The sequence below is a fragment of the Chiloscyllium plagiosum genome, unplaced genomic scaffold (assembly GCF_037043375.1).
Source record: "Chiloscyllium plagiosum isolate Xiang-an unplaced genomic scaffold, Cpla_swu_hap1 HiC_scaffold_7, whole genome shotgun sequence".
Classification (NCBI taxonomy): domain Eukaryota; kingdom Metazoa; phylum Chordata; class Chondrichthyes; order Orectolobiformes; family Hemiscylliidae; genus Chiloscyllium; species Chiloscyllium plagiosum.
Window position 1 is genome coordinate 94,985,596 of NW_028270145.1, and position 17,107 is coordinate 95,002,702.

The 17,107-nt window shown below is 40.3% G+C and overlaps 1 protein-coding gene across 7 annotated transcripts in view; it reads left to right on the top strand.

Annotated features, from left to right (window-relative positions):
- Positions 1 to 17,107, top strand: part of rif1 (replication timing regulatory factor 1) — a 97,066-nt gene that overhangs the window by 45,693 nt on the left and 34,266 nt on the right. For all 7 annotated transcript variants that reach the window (XM_087989272.1, XM_087989268.1, XM_087989269.1 and 4 more), the window contains exons 17-22: positions 5,659 to 5,732; positions 7,340 to 7,520; positions 7,712 to 7,819; positions 9,902 to 10,051; positions 11,363 to 11,459; positions 12,407 to 12,686. In XM_087989272.1, coding sequence (XP_087845398.1) covers positions 5,659 to 5,732; positions 7,340 to 7,520; positions 7,712 to 7,819; positions 9,902 to 10,051; positions 11,363 to 11,459; positions 12,407 to 12,686 — 890 coding nt within the window. The remainder of the gene's footprint in view (positions 1 to 5,658; positions 5,733 to 7,339; positions 7,521 to 7,711; positions 7,820 to 9,901; positions 10,052 to 11,362; positions 11,460 to 12,406; positions 12,687 to 17,107) is intronic.

Below are 17,107 nucleotides of genomic sequence, written 5' to 3' on the forward strand. Positions count from 1 at the left end.
ATTACTGCACGGCTAAAGCTTATCTGTGTTGCTGTTTTAAATTAAGCAGGAGGGCTTACCTCATGTTGTAACAGTTTGGGGGCTTGGGCTCGGGTCTGTGATTTGAACTGGTTTAGACAGATTTGAATAGATTTGGGGGTATGAAAAGTCCCAGCAGATTTAAACACTTGCAGGTTAGTGTCCTAAGTCTTTAAATAAAACATAGACAAGACAATTTGTTTAATTTCGGTGACTTGTGGTTGATTAAATTAAAAGTGAGAGAAATGGCTCTTAAAATTGCTAAAGAGGTTCTGAGATTTGAAGGTGATTCCCAAATTTGCCAGCAAAGCTTAGAAGGAAAGAAAAAGGCCATATCTTTAGAATTAGCAAATAAATTAGATTTGGGTTTAATCAAGGACAAAAGCAAAGCTGAAATTATAAGGGGGTTACTCAATTACTGTTAGAAACGAAAATCGCTTCTCAATAATCGCTCTAGACAAATTCAGGAAAACAAAGTTTTATTAACAAGTCAAGTCTGCAGAGTCGGGCACCCTTAAAGAAAAGGCGCGCTGAGGCTTACAAAGTCTCCCATTATATACAGCACAAGTCCCTCCCCTCCTTGGCTCTAACAAGCCATGAGGTTCACATTCTTAAAAACATCATTATTCTTCGATTTGTACCCTTATCACAAAGTCTGCAACAAATGTCTTCAGAGTCTCTAAAGTTGTTGTTTTTCTCACCCTGTAGTCTTATCAGTCAAAGACTTATTCTTCTCTGTCTGTGCTAGCAGTCTTATCAGACAAGGACTCATCCTTCCCTGCTGTGTTAATGGCTTCATCAATCAAGAGCCTGCTTGATTTTACTATCGCTCACAAATTGTCAGCATTCTGCACAATTTAAACTATTCTACTTTTGAGTATATAAAATGTTCTAGAAAAGAAACAAAAGTTTTGTCTTTTATTATAGACCAGTCCGTGGTCCAGGCACATCTTAAAGTTTAAACCGAAATTACCTCTCACAATTACTTAGGTGTGTAGAGAAACAGATAAGTACAGTTGAGGTAGAAAAACTTTAACTCCATCTTCCTCAATTGTAATTTGAAGATAAACTAAGAGAGAGAGAAAGTTCTTAACTGAGCAAAGAGAGAGAGAAAGTTCTTAACTGAGCAAAGAGAGAGAGAAGAAAAGGAGAGACAAAGAGAATTTGAATTTGAGAATTTGCGACTTAGTCAGCAAAGTCAAGTTAACAGGATGGAGATTAAAAGAGAAGGATAGTGCTATATGCCAAAACTCTGCCACCTTTTGAGAAAGATGTTGAAGCCTTCTTTATTTCATTTGAAAAATTGTCTAGGCAGATGGAGTGGTCCAAGGATTTATAGGTAATGCTAGTTCAGACTAAACTGGGAAGCAGTGTTAGTGAGGTATTTGCTGTACTGTCAGATGAGGGATCAAGAGATTGTGGAGGTTAAATGGGCTATTTTAAAGTGCTTATGAATTGGTACCAGAAGCATATAGACAGCAGTTCAGAAACTCAAAGGAGGAACCAGGTCAGGCTTAGTTTGAGTTCGAAAGAATTAATCATTCATTTTGATCGATGGGTGCATGCTATGAAAATAGATCGGACCTTTGAGGCTCTGAGAGATTATTCTGCTGAAGGAGTTTTAAAAGCTCACTTCCAGAGATGGTAAGAATTCACAGAGGAACAAAAAATTCAGAAAGAGAAGGGCAGCAGAATTAGCAGATGAGTACATGTTGGTGCATAAGATGAGCTTCCAGCCAGCATTTCGTCCTGTGAGGGATAGAAACTGGGAGAAGGGGAGATGGGACACCATGAAACCAAGAGTAGAGAACACTGGTAAGAGTTTACCACAGGATGAAACAGAAGTCCAAGAAGGTGGAAAGGAGGTGAAAGGCCTCAGGTGTTTCCACTGTGGTAAAGTGGGACATGTCAAGTCACAGTGTTAGCCATTTAAATAAAGGTGCTGTGGGAAAACATGGTAAAAGAAGCTAAGCAAGTGTACTTAGTGAAGATAGTAGAAGAGACACCAAGAAGAGCAGAGGAGAGTGCACAACCTAGGCAGGGGCTGGGTATGGAGTTAATAGCTTTCTTCACATGATATAGGCTACCCAGAGAGATTCAGTAAGATCAAGGGTCAAATTTTATTGCTCGGCTGTTTAAAGAAGTTAAGGATAGCTTTGGTATACAACACTTCAAATCCAGTGCATGTCATCCTGAATCCTAGGGAGCTTTAGAAAGGTGGCCTCAGACTTTGAAAACCGTGTTGAGAGCATACTGTCAGGACTACCCAAATGATTGGGATAAAGGTATCATATTTGTATTGTTTGCCGTTCAAGATGCCCCAAATGAATCTACTCAGTTCATTCCCTTTGAGTTAATATTCGGTCATGAAGTGAGAGACCCTTTGAAATTAAAGAATTGACAGGACCAAACTCTGAGATTTCACACTTTGATGATGTATCAGAGGTGAGGGTGAGTAGGTGAGTTAGCTAAAGAGGGCACGGTGTAGAATGAAGCAAGTGGCAGTTGGCTCTGAGACTCTGACATTTTCCCCGAGGGAATGACGTGTGATAGGAGATCCCTTCAAAGCTAGGTTTATTTATCCCTATCAGATTGAGAAAATGTTGAGTCAGGTGAACTATCTAGTAAAGATGCCAAATAGAGAAAAAAGGTATCTGCTTGTCATGTGAACATGTTGAAACCAAATTATACTGGAGAGAAAGAACTGGAGAAACCAGTATTAGTTACTACCCCACAGAGTGAGGAATCAAATCCAGATGATGTGGATTTTGATGTGCCCCAAAATAGATTTAAAAATGAAGTCCTTGAGTGGGATAGGTTAGTAACCTATCTGTCTCAGGAGCATAGAATGCAGTTGAAAGATTTACTACTGCAGTGTAAGGACATATGTAAGAATCAGATTGGGAGGACTAATGCTATTGTACATGAAATAGGCGTAGGGAATACTGCTCTGATAAAACAACATCCCTATCGGCTTAATCCTGTCAAAGTCAGACAGATCCAAAAGGAGGTAGAGGGCATAATCGAACCAAGCCAGAGCGAGTGGAGTTCGCTTGTCATCTTAGTTCCCAAAGTGGATGGGACTCAACGATTCTGGCTAGATTATCGGAAGGTCAACGCTGTTACAAAATCGGACGTGTATCCACTTCCTAGATTGGAGTACTGTACTTAGAAAGTCAACAAGCCAGTTGCATCACGAGTTAGACTTAATACGTGGTTACTGCCAGGTGTCTTTGTCAGAGACGGCGAAAGACATTTCTGTGTTTGTTACATCTAATAGGCTATATCAGTTTAAAGTGATGCACTTGGAATGAAGAGCGCACCTGCTACATTCCAAAGACATATGAACAAGAGTTGTGGCTAGGTTAACAAACTGCAGTCTATTTGGACGATGTAGTGATCTTTAAGTCCTGGAAAGATCATCTGGTGCAATTGGCAAAGCTCTTTGAATGACTACGAGATGCAAAACTGGTGATAAACTTAAATAAAATAGAATTTTCGAAAGCAGAGGTGATAACATTGGTCATGGGAGGTTGATCCCACGGAACACAAAGACTAAGGCCATTGAGGAATTTCCACTCCCAACCTTGAAGAAAAAGGTGTTTCGATTCTTAGGACTTGGTGGATTCTATCAGAAGTTTGTTCCAAACTTCAGCAGTGCAGTGGCACCGTTAATCGATTTGCTGAAGAAGAACACAAAGTTTCGGTGGACAGAACCATGCCAGGAGGCATTCGACTACTTGAAAGCCATATTAGCCACTAAACCAGTTTTAGCTGCAACCAATCTTTCAAAACCTTTTAAAGTTGCCAGTGACATTGGAGTTGGAACTGTACTCCTGCAGGAAGATGAGGATGGGATTGAACTGCCAGTTGGTTACTATTCAAAGAAGATCAACGTCCACTAGAGGAAATATTCCGCAATCGAAAAGGAACTATTGAGTTTGGTACTGGCCTTACAACATTTTAATGAGCATGTAATAAAGAATGTTGGAGACTGTTGTGTACACAAGTCACAACTGCTTACATTCTTAGAACGCTTTAAAGATAATGAGATTATTTTGCTGGAATTTTATGTTACAGACTTTAAATTTTAAAAATCATACATGTTGCAGTTTGTAAGAATGAAATGGCAGATGCGATATTGCGGATTTCACTGAAAGTTAAGGTGAACTTGTATTAAAGTTATCCGTATGTTAGGGTAATGTGTCTGGAAAAAAAATGAAGCCATCTTTGCATTATGATGGTTCATTTTTTTTTTCTTAAGTGGTGAGGTTATGAAGATCTGGGTGTACTGTACCTTTTTTTTGAGAGTTAAAAACTAGCAGTGATAACACCAAGTGTTCTCTATAAGATACAATGTCACTTGTGCTCCAGCTGCTTGGAGTAGCTAGGGTAGCTGGTTGCTAGGAAACGACAACCAATTCGAATTAGGCCGGTCAGTTTAAATTATATCCCAAAAAAATCTCCAATGCACTTTGAATTTAATATATTGACCATCTTAAAAGACAGTGTCACAATCCAATGTTTTGGGGGTGTAAGACCGGGGAAAATTGAACAGTTGGGAGGAGAACTGCCAAGCTACCAGCATATAGAGATTGTCTGGAAAATAGCTCTCTTTAAAAGTAACTTCATTAATCAGTAACCTGTGAAGCAAAATCCCCACGAAGAAAAGACAGGAATACAGAGAAAACTGAAAGCTGGCTGGTTTTATTAGATTTTTAAATTAGATTCACTACACTGTGGCAACAGGCCCTTTGGCCCAACAAGTCCACACCGACACTCTGAAGAGTAACCCATCCAGACCCATTCCCTTACGTTTATCCCTGACTTACCAAACCTACACATCCCTGAACACTCTGGGTAATCCGCCTAACCTTCACATCTTTTGGGATGTGGGAGGAAACTGGAGCACCCGGAGGAAACCCACGCAGACACTGGGAGTGTGTGCAAACTCCACACAGACAGTCACCTGAGGAATTAAACCCTGGTCCTTGGCCCTGTGAGGCAGCAGTGCTAATCGCACCGTGATTTTGTGATAACAAGTTTTGTTTTCTAAATTCTAATTGAGTTTTATTGATCTACTATTGTGGAAGGGGTAGGTAAAAAATAGGAAAGGAAAGAGTTGTAAATAGTTGTTACTTAATTATTCTATCATACTTTTTTAAAAAAAAAGTTAATTTTTTACTTTAAATAGTTCTCGGCCTTCAAATTTTCACAGATTACTGCATGGGACAAATCTGCTGCTTTAAATTAAGCAGGAGTCTTTACCCCGTGTCGTGTAACACTTCTTGGCAGGTAACTTTCAGTCATTCTCCATGTCATTCTTCTCTACACGTCACATCATTTGTTTACTAATCACTGTACTCCTCATATAGTCTAAATGTTAGTTCTTGAGTTGTCAGGGTGAGTGCAAACAAAAACCTTTTCAGCAGCAATATTTGTAGTTGACTTGCCTGTATGTGGGCATGGTGATTGGCATGAAATATACAACAAGTATAACTGTTTATCCCTACCGTTGCAGTTTTGTGTCAGTGGTCTTATAATTTATTTTATTTAACACTATTAGAAATTAAGGAATCTAATGTTGCTGTTCCGATCTCTTAGACACTTAATTTAATCAAAATTGTATTGTAATTTCAGGGTACTCCTGCACTCTTCTTGATCATACTGCTGTTTCACAACAGTTTACTGGAAGATTGTGTGGTTGAAGAAAGGTGTGTCTTTGCACTTTACTACCAATACCTAAAGGATTTATCTCTCACCTGTTTCCTAAATATGTTTGAAGTACCATGTACCTTTTTTATCTTGACTTTCATTTAATACATGAGGATTTTTATTTTCTAGGTATCATGTTTGGTAGCTGCCTTTTCTTTCCCCACTTTTCAAAAGAAACTGAATTGCTGGTTCTTGTTCATTATCTGAATATACATTTGCTTGATTCTTAGTATTTAGTCAACCATTACTCAATATCTGATTTGGAGATGCCAGTGTTGGACTGTGGTGTACAAAGTTAAAAATCCCACAACACCAGGTTATAATCCAACAGGTTTATTTGGCAGCACTAGCTTTCAGAGCACTGCTCCTTCATCAGGTGGTTGAAGGAGCAGCACTCCAAAAGCTAATGCTTCCAAATAAGCAAGTTGAACTATAACCTGGTGTTGTATGATTTCTAATTTTGAGAGAATCTGCTCTTGATCTCAAGGCAACTTTGGCATCAAGGAGCCCTCGCAAAACTGAAGTCAGTTAGAATCCGGAGGAAACTTCTCAACTGATTGGAATATATCCCGCAAAAGAGGAAGATGGTTGTGGTCATCAGAAGTCGATTATCTCAGTCTCAGGAAATCATTGCAGGAGTCAGTCAGGGTAGGCTCCTGGAATCCAAACGCCCTATTGTTCGAACAAATTTGAATCCGAACAATTATTTTGAGAAACTTTTGCCCTAAAATCCGAATACGTTTTCAGAATCCGAATACCACGTACCATTCAGGTCGCACGTTGTTTGTTCGGTTCGTCCCGGGAAGTAGTCGTGAAAGCATCTCTCGTGTGTCCATCACTACTTTACCTCCTGTTTTCATCTTGATTTGTGCTGGGTTTTATTTTAAATTATCACCCTTGTGCATTCACCATGGCACCCAAGAAGAGTAGTGAAGCAAATAAGAATAAGAGGAAGTCAGTGCGAATGACAGTTGAGTTAAAAGTGTCTTGAAAATGTTTTTTTTTTTGGATCCAAAATGGATTAATTCACTTTCCATTATTTCTTATGGGGAAAATAGTTTCGGAATCCGAATTTTTCGCAATCCGAACAGCCTCCTGGAACGAGTTAAAGTCTGATTCCGAGGCACCACTGTATATCAAACTTAAGTTACGGAAATTCTGTCTCTTATTGCAAAGAGAGTAGAATATGCCAGTCAGGAAATCTCACCGCAATTGTACTGGATTTTGGTCCTTTTTTTTGTAGAAGCAATACTTAGCACTGCAAGCATTTCAAGGAATGTTCGTTAGACTGATTCCTGGAATTAGGAGTTGCCTTATAGGGTAATGTACTTAATTCACTGGAGTTTAGAAATGGTGTTGTGGGCTTTTTAGACTGAATTAATCTAATGCCCTATTTTGCTAAACACTACATGTGACTTTTCTTGTGGATTTTTCAAAACTGTTTTGGGAGACAATGCTAGAGTTGTGTATCTAGTATGGAGGTTGTAGCAAGATTACAAATAATTTCTCAGTGAACTGCAATTGGTTGCTGGGAAATTTATAATGCATTGGAATGTTTCTACAAGTACCTATGCTGACTGATTTTTATTTTTAATCTTTAATTCAGGTTTTTTATGATCCTCGAGACACTTGTTGAATATGGACTGTCTGGTCCCACATGTTCATTAGCATTCAGTGAGTCTGTTTTAAATGTTATTAACCAATCTGCAACACTGGTCATAAACAAGGAGCACCTTTGGCGAATGTGGAGCATTGTTGTTAATCCATTGATTGATCAGGTAACCCAGGTATGATGATTATAAACTAGAATCTTTCTTCCCCATTCCATTCTTGTTTTTTGTAATTCACAAAATTACTATTCTCTAGGCTGTTCAAATGTACATAGGACATTCATCAATCTCTACACTCTTAAACTTAAGATATTGTGTCAATGTTTTAATTGCGAAATTGAGATTTATGTTGTTCTTTGTTTCTTTAGACCAATGAAGTAAATCAAGGGGATGCACTTGAGCATAATTTCAGTGCTTTATACATTGCATTGATGCTACCCATAAATCATTTGTTCTCAATGCAGAATTTTCCACAGGTAACCATAATATTCAAGACAAAAGCATGTAGTTTAGTTTGATAATGTACAATTCTGGTCTCCAATAATAAAATATGTCGAGGGACTGACAAAAACATTTTGCAAGATTAAAACCAGAACCAAGCAGTTCTATCACTCAATAAATCCTTGAAAAGAGGACACTATGATTTAAGAGGTAGTATGTATTAAACTGTTTAAATTTAATAAGACATGATCATTTATCTTTGCACCATCTGCAAATTTTTAGCTTTTTTTAAAAGTATCTTGTGAGCAGGAACCGAATATGGCGACGGATATAGTTTAGGTGAGTCTGTACATGATGTATAATGTAGGAAAATATGAAATTGTTCACTTTTTGGCAGGAGAAGTAAAAGTAGAGTATTTACTTGAATTGAGAATGACTGCACAATTCTGATGTGTAAAAGGATTTAAGTATTCAAGTGCATAAGTCACTAATGATTAGTGCCAATTATAGCAAATAATTAAGCAGCCTAATAGAATATGATCTTGACCAGTTGGGTTGAGTGGCAGATGGAATTTAACTTGGACAAGTGCAAAGTATTGCATTTTGGTAAACAAACAAGGACAGGACTTGTACAATTAATGGTACCGCCCTGGGTAGTATCATAGAACAGAGACCTAGGAGTTCAGGTACATAGTTTTTTGAAATATGCGTCACCGGTAGACAGGGTGGTTAAGAAGGTGTTTAGCACGCTTGACTTCATTGCTCAGACCTTTGAATAAAAGAGTTCAGATCTCATGTTGAGTTGTACAGACCTCTTCTGGAGTAAGGTGTGCAGTTCTGGTCACCCTGTTATAGGAAAAATATTATTAAACTAAAGCGGGTTCAGAAAAGATTTACCAGAATGCTGCCAGGTGTATAGAGTGTTCGAGTTGCCAGGAGAGATGACACCAAAATTGGAGGTGTAGTGGACAGCGAAGAAGGTTACCTCAGATTACAACAGGATCTTGATCAGATGGGCCGAGAAATGGCAGATGGAGTTTAATTCAGATAAATGAGAGGTGCTGCATTTTGGGAAAGCAAATCTTAGCAGGATTTATACACTTAATGGTAAGGTCCTTGGGAGTGTTGATGAACAAAGAGACCTTGGACTGCAGGTTCATAGCTCCTTGAAAGTGGAGTCGCAGGTAGATAGGATAGTGAAGAAGGCGTTTGGTATGCTTTCCTTTATTGGTCAGAGTACTGAGTACAGGAGTTGTGAGATCATGTTGTGGCTGTACAAGACATTGGTTAGATCAGTGTTGGAATATTGCATCCAATTCTGATCTTCCTATTGGAAAGGTGTTGTGAAACATGAAAGGGTTCAGAAAAGATTTACAAGGATGTTGCCAGGGTTGGAGGATTTGAGCTATAGGGAGAGGCTGAACAGGCTGGGGCTGTTTTCCTTGGAGCATCGGAGGCTGAGAGGTTTACAAAATTATGAAGGGCATGGATAGGATAAATAGGTAAAGTCTTTTCCCTGGGGTCGGGGAATCCAGAACTAGAGGGCATAGGTTTAGGGTGAGAGGGGAAAGAGACTTAAGGGGCAACTTTTTCACACAGAGGGTGGTATGTGTATGGAATGAGCTGCCAGAGGAAGTGGTGGAGGCTAGTACAATTGCAACATTTAAGAGGCATTTGGATGGGTATATGAATAGGAAGGGCTTGGAGGGATATGGGTCGAGTGCTGGCAGGTGGGAATAGATTGGGTTGGGATATCTGGTCAGCATAGACTGGTTGGACCGAAGGGTCTGTTTCCGTGCTGTACATCTCGGACTCTGACAGGCCAGGGCTGGAGCATAGGAGGTTGAGGGTGACCTTCTGGATATTTTTAAGGCGAGAGGAGAAAGATTTGAAAAGGCAGTGAGGATTATAGAATGGTATGTGTGTCTGGCCAGTTAAGCAGAAATAGTTGCAACTATAATCACTATGGAACTGGTAACTTCTGTAAGCTGTACAGATGCGCTTTAAGAATTTTTTAATGGTTAAAGCCACCATATGAGAAAACGTCATGGGTGTAATTTTTGTGGAATGAATTTTATAGTTATATAATTGTTTTTTGTTTCTCTTCTGTCCTTCAGTCTACAATGAAGTCACTACTGAGAACGTGGGCTGAGTTGTATAAAACATTTGCACGCTGCGCAGCTCTTGTGGCAACAGCAGAAGCCAACATTTGCTGTGAGGAATTAAGTGCCAAAATCTTATCAGCATTGGATGATGCTACCTTATCTGTAAGTAGTTATTTATACAACAGGTAGAACTGATTTGTCTATGATGATTGAGTGCTATCTTCAGTCTGGAAACAATTACTCTTTTCATTTGTTGTCTGCAGTCCAACTTCTCAGCTTCTTATCTGGTTTTAAATTGCTCTGAAATAGACTCTAGGAAACGGCTCTTTTAAGAGCTCTGTGCTTTTAACCCTAACCAACTTCCAGGTTAGCTGTAATTAATAGTTTGGAAGCATGAATCCCAAGAACAAGATATACCAAATGTGCAGGTGTAATATACCTTTTTAATCGTCGAATTTAAGATAATTGGGTAATTTGCTGTAATAATAGAAGGTTGAAATTAGTGGTAAAATGTAGGAAAATAATGCATCTTTCATTAACCACCTCTATCAGCTCCATCAGGCAAACAGCAAAACAGTCTACATAACCTAAGTATTCTACCTTTTTGGGATATGTCATGCTTTGACTCCATATGGTTTGCAGTTAGGCAACAATGCTAATTTCAGTACTTTCTCCTGATCCAGTGGAAATGCGTTCAAGGTAGTTTGGGCAGAATTATAACTCCAAACTGTTATGTAATTTATGAAGGAAAGCTGGGAAAAACTAGACTTTTCAATCTTTGAAGACAGCTGAGGGGAAGCAAAGTGGCAAAAAGTGTAAAAATAGTAAATCTATATTACTACTGCTATGAATGGGTTCAGAAAAATTTACAAGGATGTTGTTTCAGAGGATTTGATTTGAGCTACAGGGAGAGGCTGAATAGGCTGGGCTGTGGTAATCTTAAATTTATCAAATCATGAGGGGCATGGATAGGGTAAACAGACAAGGTATTTTTCCCTGGGCTACGGGAGTCCAGAACTAGAGGGCATAATTTAGAGTAAGAGGGGAAAAATTTAAAAGAGACTTGAGAGTGTGGTGTGCGTATGGAATGAGCTGTCAGCATGTAAAAGGCACCTGGATGGGTACATGAATAGGAAGGGTTTGGAGGGATATGGGCCAAGTGCTGGCAAATGGGACTAGATTAGGTGAGGATATCTGGTTGGTATGGGCGAGTTGGACTAAAGGGTCTGTTTCTGTGCTTTACATCTCTATGATTCTATAATCAATGACCGAGGGATGTGAATAGTAGCTGATTGTTGAGTATAATCAGCTAATAAAATGTACTATTTGCTAATTATGGAAGTAAAAGTAGCATGGTGGGAGGCTAGTAAATTTCTGGATGGATAATTGAAATCTTGAGCATTCTTGTGCAATCAATATATCACAACTAAGTGAAGAATAGTTTAATTGAGGATTTTTCTCTCCTTTCTTCAGAACTTATCCACATTGGATGCCATCGTTCATGTTCTGAATGTGATGATTGACTGTGTTGATTTCTCTCAGTTCTCAAAGTTTCAGCAAAAACCAAACTGTAAGTATCCTACTTTCTTATCTTTAACTGCACTACCATATGCATTGTTGTAAATGGAGAGAATTGTGGTGTAATATATTTGGAAATTAGATGTAATCCAAGCAAGTTTCCCTGTGCTTCGGGAGGTCGAGGTAAGGTGAATCCCTGAAGAATTTTACTTACCCATTTATTCCAAATGCAACTAATATGTGAAACTAGAAGAGGCAACTCATCTTTGTGCCTATTAACAATTCTAATAAATCTAATTTTCTGTCCATTTTCAATCTATGTACTTCACTTCAGATTTCAGGATAATTTTGATTAATCTCAAGCTTAACATATGAGGAACGTTTGTGGACTCTGGGTCCATACTTGATGGGGTTTAGAAGGATGAGGGGGCTCTAATTGAAACTTTCAGAATACTGAATGGTCTGGACTGAGTGGATGTTTGGAAGATGTTTCCATTGGTAGGAGAGACTAGGACCTGAGGGTGCAGCCTGAGGGTAAAGGGAATACCCTTTAGAGTGGAAGTAAGGACAAACTTCTTCAGCTAGAGTGTGGTGAATCTATGGAATTCATTGCCATAGATTGTGTCTTTTAGACAGTCACATTCAAACTTTAGCCAACATAGATTCAGAATAAGATGCTGTCCTAACTAGACGCTAAATTCACAGTAGAAATAATAGTTTGATCTTTAAAAACATGTCTCTGAATTACCATTGGTCTTGTTAATTTGAGGTCTCCGTAATATTGTTGGCCAATATGGTTTTACTATTTAACTAGGGGTCCTGTGAAAAAGACCTTTTTAATTTTTTATTTTCTAGGACTGATGTTTTTCTGCTTGATTGGAAAGATTCCCCACAATGTTTTCAAACAGTTTAAGAATACTAAATTTGGAAGGCCACTTGTATTATTTGCATTTGTTATTACCGTGAATGGCTCAATCTATCAATTGTGTTCTCTCTTAGCACCTCACACTCCTACCCACTGGCTAACGAAGAAACAGGAACCTCTAGGAAATCTAACTTCACTGCTCAAACTTTTAGTGAAAATCACAGATGCTTTTCATGAACTAAGTTCCAATGAATTTCAATTTGAAACACCAACAGCGGGCTTGGTATCCATTGGAGTTGGTATTGTCAACATTCTGTCCAGTATCTTCAATCACTTATCCCTGGCTTCAGCAATTAAAGCAGTTTTAGCCCACTTGACGGGCTCTATATCTACCTTCTACGAAAGGACTTCAAGGTATGTATTACAATTTTGTGTGTTTTAAGTTCACCATTGACAGTTTCACTTTAGTGAGTGATGTCTAAAACCAAGCAGTGTTTTTTATCACTCAATGGACTGTTAGCGTGCTGCATAGTGTATGTTTGTAATCCTGTTTTGCCACAAAGCCTAATTGCTATACCCAAATTCAATTGGCTAGGTTAATTGCTCTTTCTTTTAGTTCAATTGGAAAGGTTCTGTCTTTTGGGAAGCTTCTCTTTTTTGGAAATGTTCCCATTTACTTTGATATCATGAATCTACAAAAGGTTGCGTGTATTATTCAATAAGTAATTATCTGAAAACTTTAGAGGGAGTCATGAGAAAAAGTTGAACTCACTTGGTTGGGTTGTAGGGTTGGGCCTTGAATGAAAGAGCAAGTATTTTATATAATTATTTTCTCTTCATCTAAATGTAAGCAGTCAGCAAGATTAGGATAGTTGAATAGATGACATTTCTACTTGAAGTGTGTTGTATATTCTGCAAGGACCTTCAGAAAGCCTTAAATAGACTGAGCTATTCATGGTAATGGGCAGTGATGGCCTAGTGGTATTGTCGCCCAACTATTAATGCAGAAACCCAGAATAATGTTCTGGAGGCCTGGGTTTGAATCCTGGCAGATGGTGGAGTTTCAATTCCATAAAAGTAATCTGGAATTAAGGGTCGACTGATGACCATGAAACCATTGTCAATTGTCAGAAAAAGCCATCTGGTTCACTAATATTATTTAGGGATGGAAATCTGCCATCTTGGTCTGGCCTACATGTGACTCCACAGCCACAGCAATTGGCTCTCAACTGCCCTCTGAAATGGCTGAGCAAGCCACTCAGTTGTGTCAATCACTAGAAAGGCACAACAAAGAAATTAAATCAGACGGGCTACCTGGTATTGACCTTGGAACTGGAAAAGACAATGGCAGAAACACAAATAGAGCTATCAACCATGCAAAGTCCTCCTTACCAACTTCTAGGGTCTAGTGCTGAAATTTGGAGAGCTGTCTCTCAGAATAATCAAGCAACAGCCTAACATAGTCATTCTTTCTGAATTATACCTCACATAACACACCAGACATATCATTACCATCCCTGGATATGTCCTGGCCCACCAACAGGACAGTCCCAGCAGGAGGCTCGGTGGTATACAATCTGGAAGGAGCTGTCCTGGGAATCCTCGACATCTATTCCGCATCCCATGAAGTCTCATGGCTTCAGGTTAAACACGGGCAAGGAAACCTTACTGGTTACCATGTACTGTCCTCCTTCGGCTAATGATTTAGTACTCCTCCATGTTGAGCAACATGGAGGAGTACTATAGGTAAAAGTGACTACCGCACTGTCCTTGTGGAGACCAAATCCCGCCTTCACATTGAGCATAATCTCCATTGTGTTGTGTGGCACTAACACTGTGCTAAATGGGACAAACTTCGAACCGATCTAGCAGCTCAAGATTGGGCATCCATGAGGTGCTGTGGGCAATCAACAGCAGAATTATATTCCAGCACAATCTGCAACCTCATGGCCTGGCATATCCCCCACTCAACCATTACCATCAAGCCAGAGGATCAACCCTAGTTCAATGGAGAGTGCAGAAGGGCATGCCAAGGGCAGCATCAGGCACACCTAAAAATGAGCTTTCAACCTGGTGAAGCTACCAAACAGAACTACCTGCGTGCCAAACAGCATAAACAGCAGGCGATACATAGAGTTAAGCGATCCCATAACCAACGGATCATATCTAATCTCTGCGGTCATTCCACATCCAGTCACGAATGGTGGTGGATAATTAACAACTCGCTGAAGGAGGTGGCTCCACAAATATCCCCATTCTCAATGATGAAGGACCCCAGCACATCATTGCAAAAGATAAGGCTGATGCATTCACAAAAGTCTTCAGTCAGAAGCGCCAAGTGAATGATCTATCTCTGACTCTTCCAGTGGTCCCCAGCATCACAGATGCCAATTTGATTCACTCCACGTGATATCAAGAAACTGCTGGAGGCACTGGATACTGTAAAGGCAATGGGCCCTGATGACATTCCAGCAATAGTACTGAAGGCGTGTGCTCCAGAACTTGCTGCTTCCCTTGCCAAGCTCTTCCAGTACAGTTACAACACCTGGCATCTATCCGACAATATGGAAAATTGTCCAGGTATGTCCTGTACACAAACCAGGACAAATCCAACCCAGTCAATTACCGCCCAGTCAGTCTACTCTCCATCAGTAAAGTGATGGAAGGGGTCATTAGCAGTGCTATCAAGCAGCCCCTGCTCAGTGACGCCCAGTTTAGGTTTCACCAGGGTCAGTCAGCTCCTGATCTTATTACAGCCTTGGTTCAAGCATGGACAAAAGAACTGAATTCCAGAGGTGAGGTAAGAGTGACAGCCCTTGACATCAAGGGTGTGTTTCAACAAGTATGGTATCAAGGAGCCTGCAGTTTCTAGCAAAACTGGAAACTGGGCATCAGGAGCAAACACTCCACTGGTTAGAGTCATGCCTGGCACAAAGGAAGATGGTTGTGAAGGGTCAGTCATTTCATCTCCAGGACATCTCTGCAGGAGTATCTCAGGGTAGTGTCCTAGACCCAACAATCTTCAGCTGCTTCATCAATGACCTTCCTTCTGTCAGAAGGTCAGAAATGCGGATGTTTGATTGATTGATTGATTTGCAGTGTTCAGCACCATTTGCGACGACTCAAATGCTGAAGCAGTCAGTGCTCAAATGCAGCAAGATCTGGACATCCCCGCTCAAACCTGGATAAGTGGCAAATAACATTTGTGCCACATAAATGCCAGACGATGATCATCACCAATAAGAGACACTCTAACCACAGCCACTTGTCATTCAATGGTATTACCATCACTGACTCCTCCACTGTCAACATCCTTGAGGTTACCATTGACCAGCAACTACAACTGGACTCGCCACATAAATACAGTGGCTCCAGGAGCAGGTCAGAGTCTAGGAACCTGTGACGAGTAACTCCCCTCCTGACACCCCAAAGTCTATCCACCACCTATGAGGCACATGTCAGGAGCGTGATGGAATACTCCCCACTTGCCTGAATGGGTGCAGCTCAAATAACTAACAAGAAGCTTGACACCATCCAGGATAAAGCAACCCGCTTGATTGGCACCACATCTGCAAACATGCAGTCCCTCCACCTTTCTCACTCGGTAGCATCAGTGTGTGCTCTGCAGACATTCATCAAATGTCCTTAGGCAGCACTTTTCAAACCCACAACCATTTCCATCTAGAAGGACAAGAGCAATAGGTACTTGGGGACACACTACCTGCAAGTTCCCCTCCAAGCTACCCACCACCCTGACTTGGAAATATACCACCGTTCCTTCAGTCGTTGGTTCAAAATCCTAGAATTCCCTCCCTACTGGCATTGTGGGTCAACTCACAGCAAGTGGACTGCAGCGATTCAAGAAAGCAGTTCACCACCACTTTCTGAAAGCCAAATAGGGATGGGCTATCAATGCTGGCTGGCCAGCCAGCGATGCCAGGTCCCACAGATGAATAAAAAAAAATTGCCGCACAGCTTGGAGAAATATCTGCAGTTTATAAAATTCTAGATGTGTAGTGATTTTAAGAGATTGAGTAGGCCCATTTGGGGTCATTGGAGTTCTGATTGAGAGATTACTTTTATTGAAACTCAATTGTTGGGGGGTTTGACAGTGTAGATGATTGTTTTCACTTGTGGGAGAGTCTAGTTCCAGAGCACATTAATGTCAGTAAGGATTTGCCCACTTAAAACAGATGAAGAATTCCTTATGATGGTAATGAATCTGTGAAATTTAAAATCAAAGGAATATGGTTTGCCAAAGGTACAGTGTATAAGAATTGAGCATCACTCATGAATACATCAGTTCTGGGTTTCACACCAAAGGAAGTTGAAATAAGCACTGATTTATTAAGAAATTGTGTGGTGAAAATGCAGGTCACTGCTATTGGTGAACTGGGGAACTGTTTTTCTCTAAATCGGCTATTACATGATTCTATCCCTGGCACTAGCTGTTGCAGTGCGTGGAGGACTGGACTCTGTGCCGACGTCATGTGGTCAGTCAGCCCATGCACTTTCTGGTGAAAAGCTTTGTGAAGGGCACAGTGCTGTACTCAGTAATTTAGGAGAAAGTGAGGACTGCAGATGCTGGAGACCAGAGTTGAAAAATGTGGTGCTGGAAAAACACAGCAGGCCAGGCAGCATCCGAGGAGCAGGAGAATCGACGTTTCGGGCATAAGCCCTTCTTCAGAAAAAGAACTTATGCCCGAAACGTCGATTCTCCTGCTCCTCGGATGCTGCCTGGCCTGCTGTGTTTTTTCAGTACCACATTTTTCAACTCAGTAATTTAGGTCCTGTTTTTTGCAGATCCCACTGTGTTTCCCATGAATATGGAAGGA